This window comes from Podarcis tiliguerta, assembly GCF_965153285.1.
Source record: "Podarcis tiliguerta genome assembly, chromosome: Z".
NCBI lineage: Eukaryota > Metazoa > Chordata > Lepidosauria > Squamata > Lacertidae > Podarcis > Podarcis tiliguerta.
In genome coordinates, this window is record NC_139553.1 from 49,080,873 (window position 1) to 49,108,532 (window position 27,660).

The 27,660-nt window shown below is 49.7% G+C and overlaps 1 protein-coding gene across 4 annotated transcripts in view; it reads right to left on the reverse strand.

The window, feature by feature from the left end:
* GPC3 (glypican 3) overlaps nucleotides 1-22,834 on the reverse strand; it is a 252,285-nt gene extending 229,451 nt beyond the window's left edge. Inside the window, exons 1-2 of one of the 4 annotated variants that reach the window (XM_083422627.1) lie at nucleotides 22,375-22,834; nucleotides 3,000-3,045 (exon numbers count right to left, since the gene is read on the reverse strand). Coding sequence is in view for 3 of the 4 variants with exons in the window: in XM_083422625.1 (XP_083278751.1) it covers nucleotides 3,000-3,180 (181 nt within the window). In the remaining variant the exon portion in view is untranslated. Of the gene's footprint in view, nucleotides 1-2,999; nucleotides 3,397-22,374 lie in introns of those variants that run through there. The other 3 variants (XM_083422625.1, XM_083422624.1, XM_083422626.1) reach the window with 3 other exon arrangements.
* Between the last annotated feature and the right edge of the window lie 4,826 nt (nucleotides 22,835-27,660).

Genomic DNA, 27,660 nt, shown 5'->3' on the forward strand with positions numbered 1-27,660 from the left:
AATCCTGGGAACTCTAGGTTACCCACACGGAGCTACAGTTCCTGGCACCATTCACAAACTACAGTTCCCAGTATTCTTTGAGGAAAGCGAAGACACTTTGAATGTGTGGAAGGGGCATGAGCTCATTTCTGGTGTCCTTTTTTTCCTCCAGCATCTGCCCAAGCTGGTATTGAACTGATTGCACTGCTGCTCATCACCCAAATCTCTGTGTGGTGCAAGATGCCAGTGGTTCCAGGCAATCAACCAGAGATTGTGTTTCCTTCAGACTGAAGTGCAGGAGTGACTGTGGTGTCTTTATGATACATAGCTTGTTCCCTTCTCTTTCAGAGCCAAGGTGCATCACGTCCAGCATCCTGCTTGCACCAAAGACCAACCAGATTCCCACAGGATGTCCTCAAATGACCCTGAGGGGGTCAGTGCTTCAGCATATCCCTATCCTGCGTGCTTCACTCCTCCGCTGACCAAGAATAGCAAGTTTCCCATGAAGTGTTCTTTGGCTAGCTAGCAGAGAGTGCAGCCTGGAGCAGACATCAGGCTCCCCAGGGTCTCCCCTTCAGGCTAGTACAGGGCTTGCCCAGAAGCCTCCCAACACTTGGGTTTCTTCCAGAGCTCTCTGTTCCAGGGCAGGTTCCAGGCCCAATGTGGTGAAGTTTCTAGTGTGCTTTGTTATCTGGGGAATGGCTGATAACAGTGCACTCTTATGTATACTATTTGAAGGTTGATGAAGACAAGCACACATGGTTTCTCCAGACATTTTCACAACAACCCTGCAAGGTAGGCAGAAGTATAACCCCAGAGGGAAACTCAGAGCATATAAGTCAGCTCTGCAGAGAGATTCCAGCTGGGGGTCCCCCATCCACACTTCAGAGCCCCCCTGGAGCCAGATATTGGGAGCTGCCCCACTCTGCCCCAGGAGCACATGCCAGCTGCCATTCTGGGCACCTTTGACATGGCAGAACATCCCTCTGAGCTCTGAGGACATGCTCCCAAGTAAACACACGCAGGACATGTGTAGCAGCTGCTCTACGGAAAGTCCCTGCAGGATCAGGCCCTGAGCAGAACGAGGCTGCAGGCCAAGCAAGGCAAGGCAGGTGGAGAGGGAGAAGGAGACTCTGGAGCGCCCCCTTGTGACATGAGCAGGCAGTTCACACCTGAAGCGACCTAGAAGCCTTTCAGCCAAAGCACAGCCTCCGAGGAGGGAGGGGGGAGGACCATCTCGCCCGGCATCCTGTTCTCAAAGCCAGATGCCCTGAGTGAAATAGCCCCCTCCCTGCTACCAATCCCCAGCCACTGACATGCAGAAACAACACTGACTCCAACAGTGGAAGGGAACACTGACAATGCAGCTAGTAGCCATGGCTAGCTGAAGTTTACCCTGGAGCATCTCAACACACCTGCCCCTTCCCTGTTGAGGAAAAAATACTTCAGAAGCTGCAATCTTGCCAGAAAGGAAAGGGTGGACACACACACACACACACACACACACACACACAATGGGTATAGCCAGAGGGCAGTAGGGCAGCTGCTGCTCCCTAAATGAAGTAAATAAATAAATATTTTGTAGAAATATTTTGACAGCTTTTTCTGAGTACCTGTGGTCAAAATTAAGTATTTAAAACAACTGTTGAGACATTTCATTCTGAATCTGCCAGACAGAGGCAGACAGAGGACAATGACAGGTGGGAGTCCCCCCAACCCCAACATAAATCCTGGCTACGCCCATGACACACACCCCACCATCTCAGTCCCATAGTCACAAAAATCCGTCTTCAGGTTTCTTTTATACGACCATTTTTAAGGTTACCCAACCGTTAACAGCAACTCAAAAGGGACAGGCTGGCTCCCATTTTCAAGCAGCCAAGCTAATGCGTTGCTCCTGCCTTGCTTATTCGCACAAAGAGCCAAGGAAGGGACAATGAGCAAGAACCCCCACCCCCAAAAGAGAGAGAGAGAGGAGAGAGAAGGCGGGCGGGTGGGCGCCCAGGAGACAAGTCTGGCAGCCGGGCCCTCGGGGATTCAAAGAGACTCTTCCTCCTCACCGTTGCTAAATGAACACATTCCACGCACATTTTCCAATGGAAGTATAAAGCGCCAGAGAATCTCCCCGGTCATGTTGCGCTTTGGAAAACTTTCTACTGCGCATCCAGGCGCCGCTGTGCGCAGCCACCACACCAACTGGGCTCCCCAGAAAAAGCTGTCTGGTCCTAAACCTGACCTCGGCGTCCTCTCGGGCAGCCCTGCTATCCCGACGGCGAGGACCAGACGAGAGGCACCCCCACTTCTCCGCCCGGTGACGCCCGCGATTGAACGGAGCCTCTGCATGCAAAACGGGGTCTCCACGCCCGTACAGCACAGCGTTTCTCCCCCTCTCGGCATCGAAGCATCCAGGGCTCCCCCTGCGCCATGTACAAGTTCCCCCCTCGGAGTGCGCAGAAATGCGTTTGCAAAGGGCAAGAGCAAAACTGCAGACGGCAGTAGTAGACCGCTCTGCTTTCTTACCTGGGAGTAAACCCAGCCAGGAGAGCGGACTAAAACTCCCCCCCCCCCCGCAACTCCAGCGAAATCTGCCCGGGAACGGGACGCTGGGAGCAGGACCGGCACCCGCTGGACACGACGAGCAGCGGTGGAACGTGGGGTGCCCTGGCCGGACCAAGGAAAGGCAGCTTTGGGGGGGCGGGGGAGGGGCACCCAGGTGCCTTCCTCGAGGCTATGCCCGGGCTCAGCCCCAGCACCTACTGGCCAGAAAAGTCGCCTTTCCCACCCAGGCAGACCCCGGGTCCGTCCCCACAGACGGGCCCTTCAGTTCAACCTTCCTTGAGGACTTCCGATGTCCAGAGCCGACCAGACGTCCCCAGAAGCCCCCACCACCTGGGGCCGAGAGCCAGAAGCCAACTGGGGGGCTCTGAAGTTGCGCAAGCTTCCGGAGCTGCTCAACGCTGCAAAGTTGCCATCCCACCCCACCGGACCCGCACACCCGCCCCCCGCCAGCGGGAACTCACCTGCCCCGGGACTCTCGGGAAGCCACTTGGCGCCGGGCTGGAGCGCCTGGAAAGCGGCGCGGACGCGCTGGCAGGTGGGCTCCGCCCTGACGCTGAGCAGAGCGGCGGCTAGGATCGCGCAGAGGCGCAGTGGACAAGGAGGGGGCGCCGCGACTGGCGGAGCTGCCCCGCCGCCCTTCATCTTAGTCTCCGGGCGGCTGCCGCGCTCTACCGCTGCCCTCGGTCGTGCATTCCAGGCCCGGACGAAGAGGAAGAAAGGAGACGACAGCCAGTCGGCCAGTCAGTCAGTGGGCGATCGAACTAGAAGCGCCACAACGGTTCTCTGGACCGCAGCGCCAGGCAGACTGAAGCAGCCAAGCCGACCCCGACGCTCCAGCACGAGAAGCCGAGGTCCACGCTGATTGGTCCCAGCGGCACGCCGCCCCCTCCTCACTGGCTCCGCGCAAACTTTCCCCGTCTCTTATTGGTGCGCCCGGGCGTGGAGGGAGGGCGCGGAAAGGAGGTAGGAGGGACTAATACTTGGAACAGCTGGAGCTCTGATGGGCTGGAGCAGCCCCTCCCGCTGGGCTGGTACACTGCTTCTGACCAAGGAAGCTACACCTAGCCATCCTCAGTAACACCGGAATTTTCCAAGTCTATAGCGCGAAAGAAAATCCAACGAGTTCAAGGGGACTCTACTTCCTATGCTCGAGAAACTAGCTTGGGGGTATTCCTGTATATCTCGTTGTCACTAGAGGTCCAAGTGTCGTTGTGGCTAGGAGTGCCTGGCTCTTCAACTACAGTCATTCCTGGACAGGGATAGCCATACCCAGGTCCTTCAACCATTCATCATAAGACTTTGCTTCCAAACCTTGATCATGTTCCAGCCTGTCAACTCCCTTCTTAAATTGGACACAGTAGTCTAGAACAAAGGGGACTGCCATTACTACAACAACTACTGTGGGTCTCCCTGCTGAGCACTGTGGGGAAACCCTTTGTCCATGTAGTTCTCTACATATTATAATCATGCATTTGGGCCTCACTGCGGAGAGGATTAAGGACCTAGGCCGCTGGAAGTCTGATGCTTACAAACGTTATGTTAGAAATAATCTGTGATGGATCACATGGTTTGACTGACCATAGCGTGTTCTTTCAATTTCTTGCAGGAAACATGGGGGTACGCGTTTGGATAATCGGGCACAGTATTGTGCATTGGGCCAAGGTCCGCGCCATCAGTTCTGGTGTGGGACCATGCCTGGGTTTACCGCCCACAATTTCTATATCCTGGGTTTCCCGGAGGGGGATGCGCTGGGCTGAGATGTTGCCCGCTGTTAAGGCCAAAGCAGCAAGGGAGGGCCCCCCAGATGCTTTACTCATACAGTTGGGGGAGAATGACCTGGCATACAGAAAGGCAGTTGACCTGCAGTGGCATATAATTAGTGATTTTGAGGAGCTCAAGGCCTCCTACCCAAATATCACAATCATTTGGGCCTCGTTGATGGAAAGGCGGGTGTGGAGAGACAGCAGGTGCCCGATAGCCATGAATAGGGCCAGGAGAGCCCTGGATCGGGCGGTGGTGCGTAGAGTGGCAGCCCTGGGTGGAAAGGTGGTGGAACACCCGGGCATACGTTACAACAACGAGGCCCTCTACCGGTTTGATGGCGTGCATCTGTCTGATGCTGGGAATGATGTTTGGCTGATGGATGTAGCGAAGGGTATAGGGGATTGGTTTCAGGCATGAGAGGATTGGCGGCGAGCGTGCGCTCGTGTGGCGGTAGGCATTGGTAAGAAGGGGTTCAGAGGATGCGTGTGGGGGGGGAGGAACGCCATCACCTCCCCCAGTGAACGAAGGGTGGTCCGTTACAGGATTCCGGGGGGCGTGGCCCTGTCCGAAGCCTATGGAGGTGTGGGCCAAAGGCACGCCCCAGAGCGGTGACCGGGGGAGCTCCTAGCTGACGTGCCTCGGCAGGTGACTCCCCCACTAAGGTGTTAACCCTTCTCCGTGTCTCCAGCAAATGGGCTAGAGCCGGATAGTCGGTAGGACCAATGCCTAAGCCAATGCCTCTCATTCCTGAATTCAATAAAGTTGTGGCCTAATTCGCCCATTTAACCTTATATCATGGTGTCTCGTGTCTTTATTTATCCTGGTGGGGGGCGGGAACTCGCCACGCAAGGTCTACCCTGAGTCACAATGCAGCTTTAGAGCTCAAAGGTCAGGCGTGGAGGTGATTTTCTCACTGCACCAGCTGCATGAGAAATGGCAAGATCAGAGGAGCCCCTTGTATGTTGTCTTTATAGGCCTGACATAGGCCTTTGACTTTGTTAGCAGAAAAGGACTCTTCACACTGCTCAGCAAGATGAAATGCTCCACACTATGCTTGTGTTCTTCCATGAGAACATATGTGGCACTGTCCAATATGAGGCTCATCCTCAGATGTCTTCCCTATAAAGAGTGGTATGAAACAGGGTACTTACCCCAATTCTCTTTTGCATATTCCTCCTCCTGTTACTCCCCTATGCCTTCAGCTCAACTCAAGATAATGTACCGTATATTCAAGGAGCAACGGGCATCTGTTCAATCTGGCATATCTCACACCAAGACAAAAGTGTGACGGGTCCTTATGCAAGATATGTTTTTGTGCAGATGACACAGCCTTGACAGCACACTCAGAAACTCATCAGAAAGCTCATCAGCTGTTTTGTCCAAGCCTGCACTGAGTTTGGCCTTGCTATCAGCCTGATGAAGACCAACATCCTGGGCCAGATCTTCGCCAGCACTCCATGTATCAGCATTGGTGACCACATGCTTGGTTTTTTCTGCATGGCTCCACCATAACAAGCAGCCTCTCCACGGATGCTGAGCTGGGCAAACCTATTGGCAAGGCTGCTACAGAAATGGCTGACCTCTTCAAAAGGGTCTGGGAGAATGTGATGCTCACATCCAATACCAAGATGAAGGCCTACAAGGCTTGTGGGTTGAGCACACTGCTTCATGGTGGTGAGTTGTGGGCAACTTACAACCATCAGGAGCAACACCTCAACACCTTCCACATATACTGCATCAGGAAAATTTTGGGTATCATATGGCAGGACAGAGTTTTAAACAAAGATGTGTTCTCCCAAGCCCACATTCCATTTTTTAAAAAAAGTTTTATTAACATTTTTCACATTACAAAAAAAGACAAACTAATAACACAAAAAAGAATTTTAAAAAGAATGAAATAACAGATAAAAGATAGAAGAGATAGATAACAGAATGGTTTCACACAGACATATCTTAACTTTTGTCCCGTACAGAAAAATGTATGTCCTCCCAGCTCACATCTAGGAGCATCCTTCTTTTCTCTCAGCCTCTCACCCTGGGAGATTCCCCACCCCCACCCCGTCTCTCACACAGGGTCCTTCTGACTGCACATCACCTTCATTTGCATGCAGTTCAGACAGATAACATATTATGGACACAGTTGTCCATGGAGGCGCAGGTCAATTCTATGTCCAGGGCAACTGCCTACCAGCTCTATCTGGCACACAGGCTGAAGCCCTCCCTGCCTGCAGACTGTCTTGCCAGAGTGGTGCATGCTCTGGTTATCTCCCATTTGGACTATTGCAATGCACTCTACGTGGGGCTACCTTTGATGGTGACCCAGAAACTACAACTAATCAAGAATGCAGCAGCTAGACTGGTAACTGGGAACAGCCGGAGGAACCATATAACACCTGAAAGACCCACATTGGCTCCCAGTACGTTTCCAAGCACAATTCAAAGTGTTGGTGCCAACCCTGAAAGCCCTAAATGGCCTTGGTCCAGTATACCTGAAGGAGCGTCTCCACCCCCTTCGTTCTGCCCGGACATTGAGGTCCAGCGCTGAGGGCCTTCAGGTGGTTCCCTCGCTCTGAGAAGCCAAGTTACAGGGAACCAGGCAGAGGGCCTTCTCGGTAGTGGCACCCGCCCTGTGGAACGCCCTCCCACCAGATGTCAAAGAGAAGACATAGAATCATAGAATCATAGAGTTGGAAGAGACCACAAGGGCCATCAAGTCCAACCCCCTGCCAAGCAGGAAACACCATCAGAACACTCCTGACATATGGTTGTCAAGCCTCTGCTTAAAGACCTCCAAAGAAGGAGACTCCACCACACTCCTTGGCAGCAAATTCCACTGTCGAACAGCTCTTACTGTCAGGAAGTTCTTCCTAATGTTTAGGTGGAATCTTCTTTCTTGTAGTTTGGATCCATTGCTCCGTGTCCGCTTCTCTGGAGCAGCAGAAAACAACCTTTCTCCCTCCTCTATGTGACATCCTTTTATATATTTGAACATGGCTATCATATCACCCCTTAACCTGCTTTTCTCCAGGCTAAACATGCCCAGCTCCCTTAGCCGTTCCTCATAAGGCATCGTTTCCAGGCCTTTGACCATTTTGGTTACCCTCCTCTGGACACGTTCCAGTTTGTCAGTGTCCTTCTTGAACTGTGGTGCCCAGAACTGGACACAGTACTCCAGGTGAGGTCTGACCAGAGCAGAATACAGTGGCACTATTACTTCCCTTGATCTAGATGCTATACTCCTAGATGCAGCCCAGAATTGCATTGGCTTTTTTAGCTGCCACATCACACTGTTGGCTCTTGTCAGGTTTGTGGTCAACCAAGACTCCTAGATCCTTTTCACATGTATTGCTCTCAAGCCCGGTGTCACCCATCTTGTATTTGTGCCTCTCATTTTTTTTGCCCAAGTGCAATACTTTACATTACTCCCTGTTAAAGTTCATCTTGTTTGTTTTGGCCCAGTTCTCTAATCTGTCAAGGTCGTTTTGAAGTGTGATCCTGTCCTCTGGGGTGTTAGCCACCCCTCCCAGTTTGGTGTCATCTGCAAATTTGATCAGGATGCCCTTGAGTCCATCATCCAAGTCGTTGATAAAGATGTTGAATAAGACCGGGCCCAAGAAAAGAACCCTGTGGCACCTCACTAGTCACTCTTCTCCAGGATGAAGAGGAACCATTGATGAGCACCCTTTGGGTCCGGTCAGTCAGCCAGTTACAAATCCACTGAGTGGTAGCATAGTCAAGACCGCATTTTACCAGCTTCTTTACAAGAATATCATGGGGCACCTTGTCAAATGCCTTGCTGAAATCAAGGTAGGCTACATCCATTGCATTCCCTTCATCTACCAGGCTTGTAATTCTGTCAAAAAACGAGATCAGGTTAGTCTGACATGACTTATTTTTCAGAAATCCTTGCTGACTATTGGTGATCACAGCATTCCTTTCTAGGTGCTCACAGACTGTTTGCTTAGAATCATAGAATCATAGAGTTGGAAGAGACCACAAGGGCCATCGAGTCCAACCCCCTGCCAAGCAGGAAACACCATCAGAGCACTCCTGACATATGGTTGTCAAGCCTCCGCTTAAAGACCTCCAAAGAAGGAGACTCCACCACACTCCTTGGCAGCAAATTCCACTGTCGAACAGCTCTTACGGTCAGGAAGTTCTTCCTAATGTTTAGGTGGAATCTTCTGGGTTGCTTAATGAAGGCAGCCCTGTTTAGGGAAGTTTCTAATGTTTAATGCTGTACTGTGTTTTTAATATTTGATTGGGAGCCGCCCAGAGTGGCTGGGGAAACCCGGCCAGATGGGCAGGGTATAAATTAGTAGTAGTAGTAGTAGTAGCAGTGGTGGTGGTAGTAAAATACTGAGAAAGGAGAAAATAAGAATGATAACAAAACAGAAAGAGAGAGGTAGAAATAAGGTAAAGAGTGACTTCCAACAACAACAACAACAACAAGTTTTATTTATACCCCGCCCTCCCCAGCCAAGACCGGGCTCAGGGCAGCTAACAAGCAATAATACAAACAAGTTGAATGATTACAATTTAAAAACAACATTAAAATACAACATTAAAATATTGAAACATTAAAATATTAAAATGTAGCCTCATTGTAGGAGGAGAAGGAAAAGAAAAAAGAAAGAGAGGGAGGGAGGGAATCAAATTGGCTCCAAGCCAAAGGCCAGGCGGAACAACTCTGTGTTACAGGCCCTGCGGAAAGAGATCAGATCCCGCAGGGCCCTGGTCTCAAGAGACAGAGCGTTCCACCAGGCCAGAGCCAGTGTTGAGAAGGCCCTGGCTCTGGTTGAAGCCAATCTAACTTCCTTAGGGCCTGGGACCACTAGGGTGTTGCTATTTATGGACCTTGAGGCTCTCCGTGGGGCATACCAGGAGAGGCGGTCCCGTAGGTACGAGGGTCCTAGGCTGTGAAGGGCTTTAAAGGTCAAAAGCAGCACCTTAAATCTGACCCTGTACTCCACCGGGAGCCAGTGCAGCTGGAAAAGCACTGGGTGAATATGCTCCCATGGCAGAGACCCTGTGAGGAGCCTCGCTGCAGCATTCTGCACCCGCTGGAGTTTCTGGGACAGCTTCAAGGGCAGCCCCACGTAGAGCGGATTACAGTAGTCAAGCCTGGAGGTGACCATTGTATGGATCACAGTGGCCAGGTCGGGGCAGGAAAGGTAAGGGACCAACTGCTTGATGCGGCGAAGGTGGAAAAATGTCACCTTGGCTGTTGATGTAACCTGCGCCTCCATGGAAAGGGAGGCGTCAAGGATTACACCCAAACTCTTAACGGAAGGCAATGGCACTAATTGGGCCCCCGCAAGAGAAGGGAGTTGGTCCCTCATCCCCATGCCATCCCGACCTAGCCATAGGACCTCTGTCTTCGAAGGATTTAGTTTCAATCGGCTCCCACGAAACCATCCAGCCACAGCTTCCAAGCATTTGGTCAGTGTGTTCGGGGCCGAGTCGGTGTGGCCATCCATCAGCAGATAGATCTGAGTGTCATCAGCATATTGGTGACAACCCAGCCCAAAGCTCCGGACAATCTGGGCAAGGGGGCGCATAAAGATGTTCAAAAGCATCAGGGAGAGGATTGCGCCCTGCGGCACTCCACACACCAAGGAGTGGCGCGACGACATTTCCCTCCCTAGTGCCACCCTCTGTCCCCGACCAGAGATAAAAGAGCACAGCCAGTTACGGGCTATGCCCTGTATCCCCACGTCTGTGAGGCGGTGGTCCAGAAGATCATGATCGACCATGTCAAAGGCTGCTGACAAATCTAAAAGAATCAGTAGTCCTGACCCGCCTTGATCCAGTTGTCTACGGAGATCATCTGTTAGGGCAACGAGAGCCGTCTGGGTCCCAAAACCAGGACAGAAACCGGACTGAAATGGATCTAAACCATTTAAACTATCAATCCATCAGTTGTGCAGGCATGAAATCAAGTAAATAAATAAAAACTTAATTAAATTAACTGGCCAACTGTGTCGCAGATAACTCAGTTCAGCCCCCCCCCCCAACATAAAGCCTCTCTCCCCAATAAATCCTGGCTATGCCCACATTCACACTCCTGTCTCAGCAACCTCTATGCTGGTTTGGTCATGTCCCCAGGATGGAAGATGGCAGGATCCCCAAGGACGTGATCTATGGGGAGCTGGCTTCAGGCACCAGGCCTGTTAACAGACCAACTCTATGTTGCAAAGATGTCTGCAAACGTGACATGAAGACTGACAACACCAACTCTGCAGTGTGGGAATCCCAAACAGATGACTGCAGCGCCTGGAGACACGCAGTCAGGTCATGCATCCATAGGAGGTAGCAGACGGAACACTGAAACTCCCAGTGAGCCTGGATAGCTCAGTTGGTTAGAGTGTGGTTCTGATAATGCCAAGGTTGCAGGTTCAATCCCCATATGGGACGGCTGCATATTCCTTCATTGCAGGGGGTTGGACTAGATGATTCTCAGGGACCCTTCCAACTCCATAGTTCTATGATTCATTCTCAAGAGAATGGTATGCAAGTTACATAGTGTGGAACTTTAATGTAAACACAACTGAAGTCACTCAAAAGAAAGATAATGGAGAAATGCACAGAAAATAGTAGATCCAGCTGAAAGGCAACCCATGGAGATTTGTATCAATCATTCCAATGCATCCCTAATTATTATTATTATTGTATTATTAAATATGATAATCTAATCATAGAAGAGGGTATGGCTGTGAGGAGGCTGTCTTGACTATCACAAAGAGACTCTGAGCTTCTGAATCTGCCACCATGCTTCTGAGTCATGTTCAGTTTCTGTTTCTTCCCCACAAGAACTATTCATGCTGTCAGCTTGCCTGGCAAAATATCCTCCAAGAACTTATTGGGTTGGTTAATATATTTTCTTTTTTAAGGTGCAATGAAAGTCATGCTTCCATAATCCCTTCCTTGTTATTTCAGAGTCTACATTTCCCAGCAAGGCACCAAAACCTGTAATCGCCTATCAGTGTGTTGCAAAAAGGAATCATTCCAGGCCAAAGGATGGGGGAGCATCTGTGTTGATAGAGGTGGCTTTTCCCACAGATTCATGGGTAATCCTGCTTGGTGTTAAAAAGCCTGCTATATTTTCAGAACTGCCCTGGTGCTCCAAGGACTTCAGAGTGCACAGCAATAGCAAGGAGGAAGCCAGCTTTGCCCATTGACATCTTTCTGACTGCTGCCAGCAGCTTCCCGCATATCAGTGGGAGAGTCAACCCACACATTAAGTGCAGCAAGTGGCATGCCGAAGGCACAACAGTTCCTTTCTTCTAAGGGGAATTTGTGGGAGGAGCTGATTCTGAAAGGAGAAGTGGTGGGTGGAGAGAGGGTTAAGCCCTGCCCCCATGCTCCTCTTCTCCACTGCAAATCACTGTGGTTCTCCAGGTTTTCAGATGGGGATGGTACAACTGTGAGATGCAACAGCATTGCCATGTGGAGTGTTCCAGTTTAGGCCAGCCTAGAATACCATTCCCACTCCTTTCTATCCACACCTCCAACAGTCAGTTAGTATTCCATGGTCACAGCTGTTTTTGTTGTCTCCCACCCTCCCATACCTGCCCCCGAGTAAGGAAATTTATTTGTTTGCCCAAACTTGGACTTCCTCCAATTCCCGCTTTGTGTACAAATTGTGCCATTTTGGCTGTCTAAGTGTTGGTTTCATGTAATGAAATAGGATGCTAAGATCCTGGTTTCAGGGAAGTACCCTTCAGTGAGAGAATTCTAGCGAAGATTTAAAATCACGGGATGTGCAGCAAGGTAAAGCATGGAATTATCGGAATTATCGGAATTATAGGTTAAAAATGGTTTACTTACCAATTCTCCAAAGGTCAGGTTCATTTGCTTTATCCATACAGCATTCAGAAAAAGTTGCAAGGAAAAGTAAAATTTGACTTAGTCACAGTGGTGAAATTTCCTAAATCATTTATAAGAAGTACAAGACATAAGTACTGTTTTGGGGGGACAGGGGGCGGGCTGGTGTGGAGGACTCCCTGGTCCTGAATGGGGTAACTGTGCCCCTGAAGGACCAGGTGCGCAGCCTGGGAGTCATTTTGGACTCACAGCTGTCCATGGAGGCGCAGGTCAATTCTGTGTCCAGGGCAGCTGTTTATCAGCTCCATCTGGTATGCAGGCTGAGACTCTACCTGCCTGCAGACTGTCTCACCAGAGTGGTGCATGCTCTGGTTATCTCTCGCTTGAACTACTGCAATGCGCTCTATGTGGGACTACCTTTGAAGGTGACCCGGAAACTACAACTAATCCAGATTGTGGCAGCTAGACTGGTGACTGGGAGTGGCTGCTGAGACCACATAACACCGGTCTTGAAAGACCTACACTGGCTTCCAGTACGTTTCCAAGCACAATTCAAAGTGTTGGTGCTGACCTTTAAAGCCCTAAACAGTATACCTGAAGGTGCCGAGGGCCTTTTGGCAGTTCCCTCACTGTGAGAAGCCAAGTTACAGGGAACCAGGCAGAGGGCCATCTCAGTAGTGGCACCTGCGTTGTGGAATGCCCTCCCATCAGATGTCAAAGAGAAAAACAACTACCAGACTTTTAGAAGACATCTGAAGGCAGCCCTGTTTAGGGAAGCTTTTAATGTTTAACAGACTACTGTAATTGATTTTTTTGTTGGAAGCCACCCAGAGTGGTTGGGGAAACCACCAGAGTGGTTGGGAAAACAGATGGGCAGAGTATAAATTATTATTATTATTATTATTATTATTATTATTATTATTATTATACTCAAAAGAGGCTTGTGAGAGCCTGTGGTCTGAACTTGGAGCAACCAGCTCAGACATTCTCATACACTGAGTTTCTCAGGTAGACTGGGGAAGCAAAGGCTTCATAACTTGGTCCCTCCCAAAGTGAGCCTGACAGGACAACTTAGTCTAGGGTTATAACCCCTTCCAGCATTCATTCGACCAGTGGTTCTCAAAGGGTGTGAAGCACCACACTGGTGTGGCCGGAGAGGAAGGCAAGTGTGGCAGGAAGATCAATGAAACATTTCATCAAAATATTTTTTTTATTTGCAGAATATGGTTAGATATCTTTTCAAAAGCAAGAACTGCTAGGAGTTGTTTCTTTTTGTTTCCCAATGTATTATTTACCAGTAAAAAAATTAGTGCGGTGTGAGCAAATTTTTATTCTGAAAGTTTGGCCCAGTGAAAAAAGTTTGAGAAGCATTGATCTAGGTTACAAAGCTATTGTCTTCCATCACACATTTTGCATGGAGAAACTCACTTGCAAAAACTGCAGCATTCTCTCACAAGGCAGATCTACTTACTTTACAATTTCCAAACCAAAACAGTCACCCTTTGAAATCTCCACTTTCCTGAATTTTGTGGTGCATTTCTCCAAGCCGAAAACAGATATAAAATGGGGTATGTTTTATGATACAACATACAAAAATGCTTTTGTGTTCATGAACTTATTTGCAATAATGTGTGCATTGGCAAAATGACACATCCAATGTTACTCCAATAGCTACCTAGTTCAATGCGCAGTGACTCACACTGAGTTCTGTGGATGATGGGCAGTATACAAATTTAATAAATTACTTACTTACTTACTTACTTAACGGCCCACTGAAATTAATGGACATGGCTAATGTAGGTCTATTAATGCCAATAGGTCTACAAGAAGCAGAATTTAATTCAATGCACCCCATAGAGTCATGGTGTGTTTTGCCTATACACCACCTTCCGATTCCTACATATGTATGTTATTTAGTACATGGTGGCAGAGGCTGGGTTTGTCTGAAGCAAAGCAAGGAAAGGTTTCTGCATCCCACCTCAATATTAAGCCAAAGGCGCACCTCAAATTTATGGGCTGATTTACAGCCGTGGATAAACAAGGCCCGTTCTGGGTTGTGTTTATTTCCACGCCTGTGTGCATTTCACTTATCCTTAAATGTTACACAGATATTGTAAAGCCTATTCCAATGGGAAGGGATTCACCACAAAGGAGACCCAGCATAGAGCGCAATTGCAGTCAATTCACCTCAGATGTTCCACGTGAACTTGGGGCGTAAAACAACTGCCCTTTCGAGAGCTGTAACTGAGAGACCCTCTTAAAGGCTCCAGTGTGGAAACGGCTAGCTATTTTTAAAAAGTTGGTTTTCTCACACCTCAAAAAGCAAATGTGCAGAAAAGGACTGTTAAAATTGCCAAAGGGTTGGAAGTTCCCGCGAAGTGTGTGGCTGCACTGCGCACGTGGCACTTTTCGATTGACAGCAGCCGCAGGAAAACAAGGCTGGAGAAGACTAGTCAGGGGTCAGGAAAGCAGCCTGTGAAGGGTTTGCTTGCAGGATGAGCAGATCAGGGATGAGAAGGCGCTTGCCCTTCAGCCATCCAAACTATGCTTCAAAAACTTCCAAGGAAGGAGAGTCCACCACCTCCTGAAGGATACATTCCACTGTCAAACAGCTCTTAACACTAAGAAAATTATTCCTGATGTTCCGTTGAATTCTCCATTCTTGTAACTTGAAGCCATTGGTTAGAGTCCTACCCTCCACATCAGGGGAAAGCAAACTTGCTCCATCTTCCACATGACAGCACTTTTGTACAACAATTTTGTATGGAAAATCTAATTAAAAATATTTATAAAAAAAAAAGATATCTGATGATGGTTCTCATATATTCTTGCAGTCTCTTTTCCAGGCTAAACATAACTAGCTCACTCACTCAATCATTCTTCTTAGTTTCCAGACCCTTAATCATCCTGGTCTCCTTCCTCTGCACCCTTTCCAGCTTGTCAACATCCTTCTTAAATTGTGGCACCCAGAACTGGACACAGGACTCCAGGTTGGGGGGGGGGGTCTGACCAGGCAGAATAGAGCGGGACTACTACTTCCCTTGATCTGGACTCTAGACTTGCCCTCAAAAAGTTCTTCCTGGTGTTTAGTCAGAATCATGGGCCGAGGAAGAGTGAAGAAAGACTGGACAAAATCAGTTTTTGCTTTGTCTTCCTTTTGCTGGTTGGATGCAGCCATTTGAGGAAGAAACCATGAAGGAGGTGGTTAGAAATGTTCCCATAAGAAATAATGAAAATTGTCAACTCGTTATGCGACCACTCGCTTAATGAACCATTTCCCAAGACTGCATTGTGTTTGGAAAGTGGGAACTGCACATACAAAAGCTATTAATCTTGGGAAATTCTTTGCTGTTTGAAGAGTTCTTTACACAGTGCCAGGATTTCCCCAGTTCTTAAATCTCAAATCCTAATATGTGTTCAGATTCACATAATTTCATAAGCTTCTTAGTGGTGGTTTATTCTTGTAATTCTCTCCTGAATAAGATGACAGACACAGTTCCCTTTTCAAAACGACATTTTTCTCCAAGCACATTGTGAGAATATGCTGCTGTTACCAAACAGTAAAGAGGAGAAATGGATCCTGCACAAACATAATTCATCTTAAACTTCACCTTTCCTCAGTTTATTCCCTCGTCACTTGAAAGACTTCAACCAATTCCCTGAACTCCTTCTGCTTTGCTCCTGGAGATGAATTAGTTTCCAAGTTTTCTTTGGAGGTCCACCAGGGCCTATTTGGGCTACCAGCCTAGGACTACAAAAGCATCAAGGATCAATGCAATAAGCTATGCCTACAGAGCTTGCCTAGTGAACTGGGGCAGTAGTCCCCATTAGAGCAGGACATCTCTACTCTCCCCGCCCCATAAATACTAAGCACAGGCTCCACTAGAACTGAACAGAAGCTCTGAAATCTCCTTTCCCAATTGCATGGGGATGAGAGTGTGGTAAGAGTGTCGCCTCTCCCACTATTCCAGGGTGGACCCCAGCAGGGCCCATGTCTCCAGCATCCTAGAGCCACTCAGTCAGCATGGAAAGCGAGCTTTAAGCCCACTTTAAGAAGCCTTATCACCTTTTGTGCTGGTTCAGAGTGAAAGCAGGTGAGTCAGCCACTGAGGATGGGCTCCTAGGGTCACTCTGGAGAAGAAGGGAAGAGTTGGGAACTCTGAAAGCACATGCAGTCCATCCCTAAGGGAGTTTTAGAATATAATTAAAATGATATGAGGACAACTCTAGTAAGAAAAAGCAAACCACTATGACAATCATTTCCTTTAGAAACAGCCAGTTCCATGAAGCATGCTAGAATAATAATAATTTTTTTAAAAAACAGACTCCACCTGCTGGCAGTAAGACAATAAGGAGGAAGACAATCCATGTCATGTTTTACTTTTAAATTGAAGAAGTATGTGATTCTGCTAAGAAATGTCCTGACCAGGACCACTGGGAAGAAAAGGCTCTGGTGGCCAGAGATTTTGTTTCAATCAAATATATTTATTTATGTATAAAAAGGTATGTATGTCTACACCATCCCAGATAAACAACCCCCCTCAAAGCCTTCTTTAAAATACCCCTTCCCTGACCCCCATAGGCAGCTGTGTCTTGAGAGACTTCCAAGGGGATGGGGAGGCAGCGCGTGGCTTGACAGCAACTGCTAACGGATCACACTGAGCTGATGATGTTCCAGCCAGGAGACCTTCATAGCCACTTAGGTGGGGGTGCTGAAAGCCATTCCCTGTGAAATAAAATCATCACACACACACACACATGCTCGCTATACACAATTTGGGCAGCAACCCATCTCCTCCACCTTTTGGTGCTGAAGAGGTTCTGCAGCCCAGAAATAATACTAGTGGTAGCAGTGGTAATAATTGTCATTACTTTTTATATTCCACCCACCTGGCAGGGTTGCCCAGCCAATCTGGGCAGGTTCCAACACATAACATAATAAAATGTCAAACACTATTAATTGTTCCTATTAATAACAGTAATAATATTCTAAAATAAAAGTCATAAAAACTTTAAAATAAACAACTTATAGCAAACAAAGCAAAATTCAACAATCCTTCTGAATCTTGTAGCAAACAGTAAAATTAAAACATCAGCAAAAATTTAACAGTTCACACTTATCAACCACAATAAAGAATTACCAATCTACAATCAATAAAAATAGCAGCAAATCACAATGCGTAAAATACCACAAAACATACAAAACCATGTAAAAGGATTAAATTGAGAAACAAAGATACACAACTCAAAAAAATATTTTTAAGAAGATCTCCTGCTAGTGGCCAAATTCTCCCCACCCGACAGCAGTGTCCGGGTGGGGAATCTAAGCAAGGGAGTTCAATCCTGGTGCAGAAAAGAAGTGAAAAGTGCACAGCCACAGGGGAGGGGGGTTTCAAAAGCCCCTCCCCATGAATTAAAAGCACCCCCCTGAAGTCCTCCTGCTTTTGGGGTGGGGGTCTAAGCAAGGGAGTTCAATCCTGGTGCAGAAAAGAAGTGAAAAGTGCACAGCCACTGGGGAGGGGGGTTTCAAAAGCCCCTCCCCATGAATTAAAAGCACCCCCCTGAAGTCCTCCTGCTTTTGGGGTGGGGGTCTAAGCAAGGGAGTTCAATCCTGGTGCAGAAAAGAAGTGAAAAGTGCACAGCCACTGGGGAGGGGGGTTTCAAAAGCCCCTCCCCATGAATTAAAAGCACCCCCCCCAGAGGTTCTCCTGCTTTTGGGGTGGGGGTCTAAGCAAGGGAGTTCAATCCTGGTGCAGAAAAGAAGTGAAAAGTACAAATAGCTGAAGAAGTTGGGGCTTGTTCCGGGGGGGGGGGCGGACTTTGCGGAATCCTGTGGAAAAACCTACAAATTTTCTCTAAAAACAACAACAACAAAACAATGCTACCATCGCCATAGCAGATGTTTTGACTGACTGTAAAAGTGTCTTGTCTTGGAAATGACCAAAGACTTTCTGGGTGATGTAGTGGCTCTGAAATGAGAGGCAGAACACAGCTTGACTGCAGGGAGCCCCTTTCCTGCTGAACACACTTTGTGCAGCCACTTGTCTCCTCCTGCTTTTGGTGCTGAGGAGGCTCTGCAGCCCAGAATATGCACCCAATCGGCAACATGATTTGCTTCAGGAAGGGATGAAGATGCATCACACGTCCTTCTTCGCAAATGGTTCATGAAGTCCAGAAAACTGGTTGCAGCCTCCAGTTGTAGCTCCATGGAAGTGATGATGCTTCTGTCCCCCCCGTGTGTGGATCCAGAATTGGCCTCCACTTGGCTACAAGGGATCACAGAAGAAGAAGAAGAAGAAGAAGAAGAAGAAGAAGAAGAAGAAGAAGAAGAAGAAGAAGAAGCTTCTCCAACATGAGGCAAAGGTTCTCTCTGGAGCAAAATCTGGCATTTCCAGTATGTGGCAATGTAGGGAAGGCGGGAGCATCACACAGAGGATCCTGGAGAGGGAAGGAAAGGAGGACAGTTTAGGGGGAATGGGAGACAGGATATCCATGTGAGGCTTCCACTTGGCCTTGTGAATCCGCTTAGCAATTGCAAAACTTAGAGACATGTATGCTCTACCTGTGTGCACCCTCCCCCAAAACAATCTTTTTGTCATTGCTCTGCACCTGGGCCACTCGTCGAGACTAGTCTACCTCACAGGGCTGTGGTGACAATTAAGGGAGGAGGGAAAAACATGTATGCTATCCAGAGCTCCGTTGAGAATATAGGTGCAATTAAAAATCAATCAATCAATCAATCAATCAATCTTGAGCCAACATGCTGCCTTCAAGGAAGGGCCCCCAATGTCATTTTGTACTCCCCCCCAAGCTCCCTGTGAGCTTCTGTGGTGAAGCTGCCCTCTGAACTTGGTTTTCCCAGGTGCAAAGCCAGGAAGGGACCCTGCGCACCTTGCTGTGAAGCCACCCAGGCATTTCTGACAGCGCACAGGTGTGCATCGCATGCAGCATTTCATAGATGTGTGCAACAAGCTGGGTCAGGCATAAAGGTCACGTCAGCATTAAAGGAGACATTTGTGGCTGCGGATCTAGAGGCCTGGCGGTGTGTGCAACCTTTTTACAATAGATTGGTCTGTCTGGACTGCAGTAAAACTCTGTTGGGCGTCCCTATGACTACAAAGGACACCTTCGTGGATTTCACACACAGAAAAGGAAGAGCATTTTCTAGGAAGCGCCAGGACTTCCAGTTGCTCAGGAATATTCTTGGAGCTTGCAAATAAATGCCCCAAGAGAAGCTGCAGCCAGAACATTCATTAACGCCTGAATATTCCCTCCATCTTCCAAGGGAGAACAAGCAGGTGGATGTGGCCGGCTCCTCTCACATTCCTAACCACACAATCGCCCTGCGAGGTAGGTCTCCCAGCCCCAACAGCCTAACCACTGCATCACACTGCCTTGCTTCTGCACAACACCTTGAAGAGGGGACTTGTGGCTGCTCTGCTGCAAGGCAAGGATGGGGACTCCAGACGCTGTGGAAGTGCGGGCAAGCACCACGTCCTGTGACCAGGCCTAGAAAGATGGCCACTCACTGCACTTTCTCAGAGACAGCCGAGAGCCAGGAAGCTCTCCGTTCAAGTTTCCCCTCCGTTACACATGCAGAGGCCCATCTAGTCCAGGATTCCGAGTCCCACAGCTGGCCCGCTGGATCCCTTCCAGAAGCCCACAAACATGGCATGTAAACAACAGCTCTCTCCGCCCCAGCAGCAAGCCCTCCCTGGTAGACTGCCTCTGAACATGGGGCTTTTATTCAGCCCTGACTGCCAGCAGCCTTCACTAGATCTGCCCTGCATTAACATGCTTTGTTCTCCTTTTAAAGCCATCTAGGTTGGTGGCCAGCACCACCATCTTGCAGCAGAGAGTTCCACAGATTCAGAGATACAACTGAACCTATAATTCAGAAGGCACCACTCTGAGCCATGATTGGGGGCAATCCACACCAATGTCGGCCTACCTTACAGGAGTGTTGCCAGGATTATGGCTGGTGCACAACGGACTTTGAGTATCCAATCTTAAGAATACACCAGCTCATAATTCAACTGTGGCACTCTCTCCCAGTGCCGGATTTATGTCTAAGCTAAACAAACTATAGTATAGGGCCCCCACTCTCTTGCCCCCCCCCCAATAAAATTTAAAGGAAAAAAACAACTGGGTGTACATTTCCAAAATATAAGATAAGTTCACTTACTTTGACAAAAAACATTTTGTTATGTGCAAATGGCTTTAGATACCTATTAAGTCCATAAGTTACCATATAGCACATATTCAGGACGAAAAACAGCCACAATTTGTTGTTGACAAAGGACAGCTGGACATATAAAGAGCCCCATAACCTGCGCAGACATGATTTCTGGTGTCTGCATGTGCGTAGACATGATTTTCAGCATCTGAGCATGCGTAGACGCAATTTCCGGCACTGCAGAAGTGAGTCCCTGGACCGTACTGCGCCGGTTTAGCGCAGCGCACGGGGACTCGCCAAGCGGGCAGCTCAGTTCGGGGGCGGCTTGTGGGCTGGTTAAACGACCCTCGTGGGCTGCTTGTGGCCCATGGGCCTTAGGTTGCCGACCCTGCTATATGGTAATTTATGGACCAAATAGGTATCTAAAGCCATTTGCACATAAATAGGAGCCTACACAACATAAAACACTGGTGCTGTATGTAGGGTTTTTTTTTATCTTATATTTTGGAAATTTACATCCATTTTTTTCTTTAGTTTTTTTTTGGGGGGGGGGCAAGAGAGTGGGGCCCTAAGCTATAGCTTGTTTAGTTTATACGTAAAATCGGCACAGGCTCTACATAAAGTCCCTGCAGGATCAGGCCCTGAGCAGAACGAGGCTGCGGTCCAAGCAAGGTAAGGCAGGCGGAAAGGATGAAGGAGACCCTCGAGCGCCCCCTTGTGACACGAGCGGGCAGTTCATACCTGAAGCGACCAAGAACCCTTTCAGCCAAAGCACAGCCTCCGAGGAGGGAGGGGGGAGGACCATCTCGGCCGGCATCCTGTTCTTCCTGTGCCTTCCTCGAGGCTATGCCCGGGCTCAGCCCCAGCACCTACTGGCCAGAAAAGTCGCCTTTCCCACCCAGGCAGACCCCGGGTCCGTCCCCACAGACGGGCCCTTCAGTTCAACCTTCCTTGAGGACTTCCGATGTCCAGAGCCGACCAGACGTCCCCAGAAGCCCCCACCACCTGGGGCCGAGAGCCAGAAGCCAACTGGGGGGGCTCTGAAGTTGCGCAAGCTTCCGGAGCTGCTCAACGCTGCAAAGTTGCCATCCCACCCCACCGGACCCGCACACCCGCCCCCCGCCAGCGGGAACTCACCTGCCCCGGGACTCTCGGGAAGCCACTTGGCTGGAGCGCCTGGAAAGGAAAAGAGAAAGTTGCAGGCAACCGCAGTAGACTGCCGCGCGTTCTCACCCGGGATAAACGCGGCCAGGAGAGCGGGCTTCCTTCCGAATCCCAAATAAAAAGAAATAAATGGAAAGCGCAAGATAGGCGCCGAAGGGGAGTTGCAAAGTGGATGCCCTGCCCCGGAAAGGCACTTTGGGGGGCCGGGGGTGGGACACCCGGGTGCCTTCGTCGCCCGGGCTCAGCCCAGCACGTACTGGCCACACAAAGTCGCCCTTTCGCCCAAGGCAGACCCCGGGTCCGTCGAGCTCGGCGGCCTCCTCTCCACAGACGGGCTTCCCTTCGTCCCGCCCCGCCTGGAAATACCGGGACTTCAAGGCTGGCCAGCAGCTGTTCCACCCCGCGAAACACCCCGCCCTCCTCGGGAATCCACGGCGGTTTCCCGCTTTGGGGACCCGCGACGTCCAAGTTGGGCCGGAGAGCCAGAGGCGAGTTGGGGGGGGGGTAAGAGGGGCTCCGAACTCCAAAGCAGGTCCCCCGCCCCACCGTCAGACACTCACCTGACTCCGGTAGTCCCGGGAGGAGGAAAAGAAGCAGCGCGGCAGAGGAAGGAGCGCAGCCCGAGAAGGCGCGGTGCGAGCCCGCCGCAAAGATGAGAGGCTCCGGCTACGACCTGCGTCGCCGTGGGCGTCCAGAAGAGCGCAGCACGGGCGAGTGCCGACCTCGTCCGGAGGGGTTTTTAAGGGCAGCTGCCCCTCCCCGCTTTCACCTTACAGCACCTGCAAACCTCCTGTGGCGATTTCTGCAGCTCCGACGTCCCTTAAAGGCACCGGCGGCGCGACGGGCTGGCGGGTTTGCTCTGTGGCCGAGCTGCCTCCTCTTCTGCTGCGCTGAATATACTTTACCTGCAGCTGAAAAGGAGGATCGCAGTCTAGAGGTCAGGGGATCCCGTGGGAGAGCAGGCAGGAGCAATATAGGGCCCCTGGCTGCTGCTGCGGCTGCTGCTGAGAGGTCTCTTCAGCTGCTTCCCTTCAGCCCCGGTGTCCCCGAACGGGGATCAGCTGCCGGTGGAGGGAATTTCGCCACCTTCTCTCCCTTCAGGCTGCTGTTCAGCAGGTGAAGCTGGCTTCTGGCCCCTTGCAGTTGCTCGCTCCGAAGCTGGGTGGCAAGGGCTGGTGTGGAGTGGCAGGCTCTGTGACCCTCTGCTCCCCACCCGTGCACCCTGCTGGCACCCACAAACAACACTATGCTGCTGCTTGGTGAGCCAGACATTCCTAGCCACAGGGGACACTGGGACGTCTAGTGCCAATGTGGTATTCTCCTTCAGAGGGAGGGCAACCCCAGAGGCGGATTGAGGGCAGTGCAACCAGTTCTGCCACACTGGGCACTGAGAGAGAAAAAAGGAGCCCGAGAGCTGGGGCACATGCCCTAACAGGAAGACTGTTAAGCTTCATTTTGTCCCCTTCCTGCCACACAGGTTTAGCAGATATGTCATGATAGGGCCCCCCGTTTGTGACTATTTAGCAATCATGCATTTGTGATTTCGCTGCAGATGCTCCTACCCAAGTACCTGTATTTATGCCTGGTGCCCTGCTCTAATACGCTCACAAGAACGAGCTTCCAGCATCAAACACAGTCTCTGCATTTCAGGGGGCCAAACTCTGCCTCCTCATACTCAGAAACTAGAACCCTCCTGCCAGCCGGATGCTGGGATGCTGCTGGGTTATTACTTCTGGCAGTAATAGAAGATGTTGACATTTCACTCTGATGTTCCAGAATTAAATGTCAAGTTATTCCTGTTCAGAATGTAACATTTACACCCCCCCCCTCAAATACATCATTGCAGCCATATTTTTACATGCCTGGCTGCTCAGGGAAGGTGAGGGTAGTTGTGGCCCGGAGATGGAGAGGCAGACTTTTCAGAGGAGCCAGGCCAGCTGATGTGTGGAGGAGCAGGGCTTATATTGTGGCTGCTCCTGTTCTGTGGAACAGCATCCCTGCTGAGATACAACAGGCACCCACAAACTGCAATTTCCAGAAGCTGTTGCAGACATTTTTGTTCCAGTGAGCTTTCCACGCTGCATGGATGCGTCTTGGGTGTGCATTTATTGGTTGTCATTTTCTGTGCTGTTTTTATTATATCACCTTGAGACATTTATGTAGAAGTAATTTAGTTAACTAACAGCACAGGAAGACTTTGCCCCACTAGGTAACAGTACCCCTGCCCGTACGGGCCAGTCTTGACAGACTCTAGGGTTGTGCGTCCATCTCACTCAAGAGGCCGGAAGCCAGCGCTGTCCGCAGACACTTCCGGGTCACGTGGCCAGCGTGACTAAGCGGCATCTGGCGAGCCAGCACCAGCGCCAAACACAGAAACACCGTTTACCTTCCCGCTAGTAAGCGGTCCCTATTTATCTACTTGCCCCCGGGGGTGCTTTCAAACTGCTAGGTTGGCAGGCGCTGGGACCGAACGACGGGAGCGCACACCGCCGCGGGGATTCGAACCGCCGACCATGCGATCGGCAAGTCCACAGCGCCACCCGCGTCCCTTTTGCCCCACTAGACTAGTATCTTATTTATTTACTTTAGAATTTATAAATTGTTCTGCATTTAAAAATACTGATAAGGCAGTGAGGCATTTAGAGAAAAGTTTTGAAAGAGATGAAATAATAGAAGTTTACAAAAGTTTGCATGCAGTGGAGAAAATGGAGTAAGAAATGTTATCCCCACCCAACTCCTAATGCTAGAACATGTGGACATCCCAGGAAGCTGAATGATGGAAAATTTAGGACACATAAAAGAAAGAGGAAGTATAAAAATAAATAAAAGGACTTCACACATGGTTAGACTAAACCAGCTGGAGGCAACCCTGCTTCTGAGTGCCAGTCTCTGGAAGCCATAGGAGAGGAGAGTTGCTCTTGTGCTCTGGTGCTGCTTGTGGGCTTCCCATTGGCATCTGGTTGGCACCTGTGTGAAGAGGATCCTGGACAAGAGGAGCTCCCTTGGGACTGATCCAGCAAGCTCTGGTGGAAGAGGCCTTGCTCAGTGGCAGAGCATTTTCTTTACCTGCACATTCCACCTCCAGCATCTCCAGTTAGGGCTGGGAGTGAATCCAGTCTGATCTCCTGGAGATGCACTGTCAGTCAGTGTGGGCATTGTGGAGCTGAATGGAGCCCTGGCCTGACTCAGCAGAAGGCAGCAACCTAGATGGCTGAGCTCTTGGACTCCAGTTCCCATTGCCCACAATCAGCATTGCCCAGTGGCCAGTTGGTAGCAGGAGAAGCCCCGCAGAGCCTGAAGGGCAAGCGCCTTCTCATCCCTGATCTGCTCATCCTGCAAGCAAACCCTTCACAGGCTGCTTTCCTGACCCCTGACTAGTCTTCTCCAGCCTTGTTTTCCTGCGGCTGCTGTCAATCGAAAAGTGCCACGTGCGCAGTGCAGCCACACACTTCGCGGGAACTTCCAACCCTTTGGCAATTTTAACAGTCCTTTTCTGCACATTTGCTTTTTGAGGTGTGAGAAAACCAACTTTTTAAAAATAGCTAGCCGTTTCCACACTGGAGCCTTTAAGAGGGTCTCTCAGTTACAGCTCTCGAAAGGGCAGTTGTTTTACGCCCCAAGTTCACGTGGAACATCTGAGGTGAATTGACTGCAATTGCGCTCTATGCTGGGTCTCCTTTGTGGTGAATCCCTTCCCATTGGAATAGGCTTTACAATATCTGTGTAACATTTAAGGATAAGTGAAATGCACACAGGCGTGGAAATAAACACAACCCAGAACGGGCCTTGTTTATCCACGGCTGTAAATCAGCCCATAAATTTGAGGTGCGCCTTTGGCTTAATATTGAGGTGGGATGCAGAAACCTTTCCTTGCTTTGCTTCAGACAAACCCAGCCTCTGCCACCATGTACTAAATAACATACATATGTAGGAATCGGAAGGTGGTGTATAGGCAAAACACACCATGACTCTATGGGGTGCATTGAATTAAATTCTGCTTCTTGTAGACCTATTGGCATTAATAGACCTACATTAGCCATGTCCATTAATTTCAGTGGGCCGTTAAGTAAGTAAGTAAGTAAGTAATTTATTAAATTTGTATACTGCCCATCATCCACAGAACTCAGTGTGAGTCACTGCGCATTGAACTAGGTAGCTATTGGAGTAACATTGGATGTGTCATTTTGCCAATGCACACATTATTGCAAATAAGTTCATGAACACAAAAGCATTTTTGTATGTTGTATCATAAAACATACCCCATTTTATATCTGTTTTCGGCTTGGAGAAATGCACCACAAAATTCAGGAAAGTGGAGATTTCAAAGGGTGACTGTTTTGGTTTGGGAAGTTTATCTCGTCAATGCAGACTCCAGTGTCCCAGGCCAGTGGCAATGAAGCCTCCAGTTAAGTACCTCTGGTGATGGAGAGGCCAGCACTTCCAGAGGCAGCCTCTGTTCCACTGCTGAGCAGCTCTTTCCCTTGGGAAGGGTCTTCTGATAGTTACCGTATTTTTCGCTCTATAAGACGCACCCAATCATAAGACGCACCTAGTTTTAGAGGAGGAGAACAAGGAAAAAAAATGTTCTCTCCCTCTCTGCGCAGCGCCCCTTCAGCAAAGCAGCAGAAGTGGAGCCCCTTCCGTTTCTCCTCCCACGTCACTGAAGGGGCGCTGCGCAGAGAGGGAAAGCTGTGCAGCGCCTCTCCAGCGAAGCAAAGCCAGGAGAGCAAGAGGGATTTCAGCGAAAGCATGACACGCCTTCAGGTAACAGTCTTAAGAACATAAATCCTGGTGGATCAGGCCAGTGGGCACTTAGTCTATCATCCTGTTCTCACAGTGACCAACCAAAAGGGGTTCCCAAAAGCTGGACCTGAGCACAAGAAGACTTTCCCTCCTCCTGCGGTTTCCAGCAACCGGCATTCAGAAGCGTTGCTGCCTCCAATGATGGAAGCAAAGCCCCGACCAGCCCAAGACCTTTTGGCACCTGAGGCAGATCCCAAAATGGCATCCCTCTCCCTGCCAAGGAAGAAGGGGTGGGGGAAGATCTATACTTGGGTACAAAGGGAAATCTGCTGCCCCTGCGGATCCTGTTACCCAAGGTGGCTGCCTCACCTTGTCTCATGGATGGGCTGGCCCTAGCAAAGACCTTCATCTCCTTGACAGGTTTAGTGTAGAGATGGTGTAAAGCAGAGGTTTAAAAATCCCCCACAGCCGCTGCATTACATCATGTACCCTAAGCCTCGCTGGCTGGAGAGATGCTCTCTGGTTTAAAAGGGGAGGATTTCATGGACTGGTGGACGGAAGCCTGGGCTGTCTGTCGCACAGGTCAGCAGCAGAGGAGCTGCTCTTTGCCACTGTGACTTGCTTTTGCTTCTCACACTGCTGCCCAAAAAAGGCCAGGCTAAGAGTGCAGCCCCAAAGCAAAGGGTGGGAGGATGGAGGAGGTCTCACTAGGATGTGTCTGTCTGGGAGCAGAGAGGAGCTTATTCCCCATCTGGGGTCAGCAAATCCAGACCTCTTACAGCAGCCATGGCCAGAAGTATAGTTGTGCCAGTTGAAATTCACCCACCTATTGCCCCTTGCCCCAGTTCCCATTCCTTCCCCGGGAAAGATGCTATTGTGCTCTTTTTCTGCTCCCTGGTTTCCCACGAGCATCTGGTTGGCCACTGTGAGAACAGGAGGCTGGACTAAAAGGGCTGCTGGCCTGATCCCGCTGGCTCCACTTTGGTTTTCAAGTTCTTAACAAGTGGCTCAAGGCACTGAAGAGGTTAAACTGTGAAGCTCAGACATCCCAACATTGTTCCAGACACAATGGAGAGGAAGAGGATGTCGTCAGGGGCAGGAATATCTGTGGCAGGAGCCCAGCACATTCCTCTGGTAAATATGCGTTTTGGGTTGAGGGGGTGGGAGGAGAAAGATGCTGTAACAGTCTCCTCCAGCTCCAGGCAGTAGTGACCACAGGAGTCCTCACCCAAAAAGGAGTTTCCTTGCTGGGAAACAAGATATTTTGGCACCTGAGGTGGACCCCAAGATGGCGCATGCAAACCCAGGCAGGGAAGAAAGGATGAGGGAAGATCAGGAACAATGAGAGATTGACATTGGGAACTGCTGCCTCTGGGGACCCTGCTGCCTGAGGCAGTGGCTTCACTTTGCCTCATGGGTGGGTCGATCCTCTCTGGGAAATGCCAGCT